The 5,493-nt window shown below is 44.0% G+C and overlaps 1 protein-coding gene across 1 annotated transcript; it reads left to right on the forward strand.

Moving 5' to 3' along the window:
* The first annotated feature begins 277 nt into the window (after positions 1–277).
* LOC149749265 (G protein-activated inward rectifier potassium channel 2) lies at positions 278–3,510 on the forward strand. The gene has a single exon (XM_089910251.1). The coding sequence runs from the start codon at positions 1,263–1,265 to the stop codon at positions 2,208–2,210; it is 948 nt and encodes a 315-aa protein (XP_089766377.1). The 5' UTR covers positions 278–1,262; the 3' UTR covers positions 2,211–3,510.
* The last annotated feature ends 1,983 nt before the right edge of the window (positions 3,511–5,493 follow it).

Genomic DNA, 5,493 nt, shown 5'->3' on the forward strand with positions numbered 1-5,493 from the left:
TGCATTAATCATGAAGGCCATGAGGAATAAAATAACCGCAAGCCAAAACTGCAGTTGTTAAATGTTGAGGCAGAAACCAAATGAAATGTGTGAACACATAGAACGAGAGAGAACATTTCCCCCACACGTTTTTTAACCTTGGCGTTGCATCAACCATTAGGGTAAAATGCATGCATACTTACCAATAAAATCCAGAATTTTTTTTAAACTGAAATTTGACTGACACCTTAAAGAGTTCCCTCAAAATTCTTGCCCCTAAATATAAGGAGAGTGGCAAAGGAACAATTTATTACAAAAGAATGTTTATTACATGTCTGTTCCATGCAGGCACATATAATGCACATGTTAACTTTATAACAATCCTATGAATTGACTATCATGATTACCATTTTGTAAATGTGAAAACTGAGGATCAATCAGTGAATTTTAATAGCCTATTGTTCTACTCAGGCTGCCGTAACAGAATACTACAGACTGGGGGGCTTAAACAACAGCAATTTATTTTCTCACAGTTCTGGGGGCTGGAAGCTTAAGATCAAGGTGCCAGCAAGATTGGTTTCTGGTGACCTCGGTTGGTTTGGAAGACCTTTCTTCCTGGCTTACAGACAGCTGTATTCTCACTGTGTCCTCACGTGGCCTTTCCTCTGTGTGCACACCCCTGGTGTCTCATCCTCTTGGATTAGGGCTCCACCCTTCTGACCTCATTTCACCTTAATTATGTCCTCAAAGCCCCATCTCCAAATACAGTCACACTGGGGGTTAGGGCTTCAACATATTTGGGGGTAGAGTGGAGGTGCAGTTTGGTCCATAACTGATAGCATGACCAGGAGCCCACAGTTGCTGAGTGGTAGACCAAATACTGTCTGAATCTAAACATTTCTTTATCCAGAGTGCACTGCCTCTCACATACCACAGCATCTCAGAGAGAATGCAGACACATCCCACTGTAAAAGCTGACTCTTAGAACTTGCTGGCAGGGAGACAGTTTCACAGCAGTTAAGCTCTGTCCCTGTGAGAAGGGTGGTGAAGTCCTTACACAAGCTAGATCACAGAGGCCAGGAGTCCAAGGCAACCCATTCAGATGGCACCCCCCAAAAAAGCCTTCATCTACACTGTTAATAGCTACACAAATGGTCAAATGATGGTTTCATACCATATTCCATCCACAGTGGGATTTCCATGACCTCCAAAGAGCCAGCTTTTCATTCAGTTTTTCTTTTCTTTTTTCCAAACCACCAGCTAATGTCCTGGAGGGTGACTCCATGGACCAGGATGTTGAGAGCCCTGTGGCCATTCACCAGCCAAAGTTGCCTAAGCAGGCCAGGGACGACCTGCCAAGACACATCAGCCGAGACCGGACCAAAAGGAAAATCCAGAGGTACGTGCGGAAAGATGGAAAGTGCAATGTCCACCACGGCAACGTGAGGGAGACCTATCGCTACCTGACCGATATCTTCACCACCTTAGTAGACCTCAAGTGGAGATTCAACCTGTTGATTTTTGTCATGGTTTACACAGTGACGTGGCTCTTTTTTGGAATGATCTGGTGGCTAATTGCATACATCCGAGGAGACATGGACCACATAGAGGACCCTTCATGGACTCCTTGCGTCACCAACCTCAATGGGTTCGTCTCTGCTTTTTTATTCTCCATAGAGACAGAAACCACCATTGGTTATGGCTATCGGGTCATCACGGACAAGTGCCCAGAGGGAATTATTCTCCTCTTAATCCAATCTGTTTTGGGGTCCATTGTCAATGCATTCATGGTGGGATGCATGTTTGTAAAAATATCACAACCCAAGAAGAGGGCAGAGACCCTGGTTTTTTCCACCCATGCAGTGATCTCCATGAGGGATGGGAAACTGTGCCTGATGTTTCGCGTAGGGGATCTGAGGAATTCCCACATCGTGGAGGCTTCCATCAGAGCTAAGTTGATCAAATCCAAACAGACCTCAGAGGGGGAGTTCATCCCCTTGAACCAGACGGATATCAACGTAGGGTATTACACCGGCGATGACCGTCTCTTTCTGGTGTCACCACTCATCATTAGCCACGAAATTAACCAACAGAGTCCTTTCTGGGAGATCTCCAAAGCCCAGCTGCCCAAAGAGGAACTGGAAATCGTGGTCATCCTAGAAGGCATGGTGGAAGCTACAGGTAAGGTGTGCTCCATCCGGGGGTATCTGTGGGATCGATGCTCATTTTAAACTGAACCTCACATTCTTATTTTTGACAAAATATGGAAAACTGAACCTCACTCACTATTGACGCCACCTCTTTATTCATGAAGTAGTATGTGGCCTATAACCTTAAGTATGTCCACCACAAAGTCTAACAATTTAGCTTTTTAAAAGCCCTTGGGAAAATAAATTAATAAACAATTTTTTAAAACACCTCTTAATATATTTTAAATTTTCAAATATTTACTTAAATTAAAATTTGATCTCTCTCTAAAGCAATTTTTAGATGGTTTTAAAGCATTGTTTAAATTAAATACTTGAGGTTATTTATTGTCAAGCCAGGAGGAAGAAGTTAAGCCTTTCAAAGGAAGCCTGACAAATTGCTTTAATAAAAATACAATTTTGCCCCTTCTTTGGGAGCCATTTGCAAGACCCATAGCCTTGCTTTTTCTTTTATATCAAGTGAGCACTTGGTATCTTTTCTCTCTACTCTACCTGCCAAATCCCCTGTAGATATAATAATGCAGACCCAGTAAATAACTCTAACAGGAAAGAAAAAATATTGATATCCACTCATCATAATCCTATTGACCCATCTGCTCTGAACAGCTAACTACTGGTGTATTTTAACAAAGATGATCTGTTCTAAAAATAGAGAAATGGTCTGTTTTTATTGAAGTCTTCACTCATATCTTTCCATACGTGTTACACATCCCAGGAGCAAAGGAGGTTCTGCCTGTATTTATCTGTAACTTTCTATGAAATAGAGCCATAAACTCTGCCTTAAGCTAACAATAGTGCCTGTAGGAAAAGTATAAACTAGAACACTAATTCAAGCTTTGCTTTACTATTCTTCTGAGTCATTAGTCTTGGGATCCTCTTTAGTTATACAATCTGCCCTTCTGTGCTTTGAGGTCTTCAACTTGAGGCTCAAGGTAGGTTTACACAATCTGAAAATGCACGGCCACCAGCCAGACCCCAGACTCTTCATCCACCCATAACCTGACCCCAGTCATCCGTCAAATGAAAGTCATTGCTCCCATGTCTCAGCCTCCCTGGACCCAACAGGCAAAGTCATTACCTCTAACAAATTTCTCTTATAGTGGTAAAAACTTTTGCAATAGTTTTTAAAAATGCAACAAACAATGAAAATGTGAGTAAAAGACTTTGCATGAAGTGTGATCCTTTGCATAAGGCAAAAGGAACATCAAAAACAATCATTGTGAAATTATAAATAAGTGCTGCACATGTGCACTGGGCTATCTGTACCCCGAGCCTGACTTTGGGGTGCCCTCGTGAGCCAATAGTTGTGTGAGGGGAGGGAGGAGGAAGGAGGGGGGAGGAGGGCGGGGAGAAACCAACTCAATAATAGAGCTCCGTCATTTTCCCACAGACCAGAAACTACTCCCACCTCGGCCAAGCACCTGGACTCTGGGTCCCCCTAGTGGTGGCCACTGAGATACAGTCTCTGGCAGCATAAACTGACCACTTATGATGCGCTTTTAATATTAGATTTCTCTCTATAAACTCTCCGGATAGGACAGAAGGGAGGGGAGCGGACAAGCCTTGTTCTCCTTCGGTCTCTGAGCTCAAGAAGCAAAAGCCAGTGGAGACGTACCCTCTGTTTACTGGTGTTAATCTGAGCTTCGAATTGCAGGAGCTGTGTTCCCTCAAATCAAAACCCAAGCTCTAAAAATAAGTCAGTCCGGAATAAGCAACTTACCTTTGTGATGTCTCTGAGTCGGAATTCTCCCTGGGGCAGACCCTGTCTTTCTGAAGATAGCTTGTAATGACTGAGCCTTTCCAAATAGGGGAACATCCTTTTGTTGGTTGTTAATAGGGATACCTCTGAGCATTCGGTGGCCTTTCTACTGCTTTCATAGAGAAAACTGGGTACTTGCCAGCAAAAAAGAATCAAAGGCAACCACTATTAACTTTCTAAAAGTAATAATAATAATTTTCTAATTTTTGGAAAGTGGAGGAAAGAGTGTTCTAGAAAGTTCTGGGTTTGTCTGGAAGCTGGACACGTCTTGATCCTTTCCTGATAGGATTCGTACAGTTCAGTCTTTCCAGCACATCTCATCTCATAATTTAACGAGGCACACTTTTTTTCTTTGTGAATGAAAAGCACAGTTGGGATTTATGGGTATTAAGTAGGCCCTTGGGGTGGGGGGAATGTTTCGATGAATCAAAGCCACAGGAAAAAATAGATGTGGACCAAATGCACCCTGAGGAAAACAGATTCACAAGGATCTAATTATTCATTGGAAGGCTAGATGGGAAATCAGGAGCCATGAAAACTGCAAGCTGACACAAAGGGGCCTCTGCTTGACTCATGCTTTCTTTCAAATATGTCTTAGTTGACCTGAAACTACTCTCAGTGACCTCAGTTAGGATGCCTCTTTCAAGGACGAGCCTCACCATCGCCACCACTGCAACCTCCATGCGATGCCCTCCCTCTTTCTGTCTTGCACGTTGTGGGCACACAGCGACCCCGACGTGGTATTTTCTGGGGATCCGAGCTACCACGCAGTAGGCTGACCCGGCAGGTCCTTTAGTCCACTGGGTGCCCAGGCCCATCACAGGCCAGCTGGTTGACACATAATATGCCCACCCCAGTTTTGCTGTCCCAAGCCTGCTTTGTCACATCACTCAGGGTCAGGCTCGTCTTTAGAAAATGGGAGTAAGCTCTTTGAAGGCGGGAGGTGAGTCTTGCCCACCTTTGATGTTCTGCAGGTCCTGACCCCAGTCCTTCATTCAGTGAGTTCTCTGGCCTCATAAAAGACAGACTCACACCCACAAAAGACAGACCCACGTTCTTGGTGGATGGTTTCGGTCTGGTCCTGCCCCAAGTCAGGGGGATGTGTCACCTCTCAAGAACCTTCCAGTCATGTGGTTCTATTTTTGAAAATGAATCAAACCCTGGAAAATTCTGACACCAGCCACCCAGACATCTGGGAACTGGCCGTGTCTCATCCCATAAATATATTTTTAAAGGGGGCCCTTTATGTTCCTGACACAGGGGCAATTTGGAGATAGTGATGTTTACAGAAGGGTTCATAGCTACGTAAACAAACATGCCGAGCAGCTGTGGCAAGTGTGCCTTAAATAGTAAAGCATTCATACAGACTGTTATTTATAGAGGGCAAATTGGCATAGAGGCTAGATGACAGCCACACAGAGCTGGGCCCGGTGCCAGCCAGCTCCTCACTATAGGCTTTCTGATTGATGAACTTCCATATTTACCCCCAATGATTATGCAACTATGACAGGCAGCCCTTTCCAACACCTCAGCAAATATGTCTCCTTA

The sequence above is a fragment of the Delphinapterus leucas genome, chromosome 4 (assembly GCF_059928025.1).
Source record: "Delphinapterus leucas isolate spDelLeu-1000000601 "Yukka" chromosome 4, BTC_Dleu_Yukka2, whole genome shotgun sequence".
Taxonomy (NCBI): Eukaryota; Metazoa; Chordata; class Mammalia; order Artiodactyla; family Monodontidae; genus Delphinapterus; species Delphinapterus leucas.

What these genes read in the sequence shown, in the direction of transcription:
- LOC149749265 (XM_089910251.1), top strand. Translation starts at nt 1,263, where the DNA reads ATGGACCAGGATGTTGAGAGCCCTGTGGCCATTCACCAGCCAAAGTTG.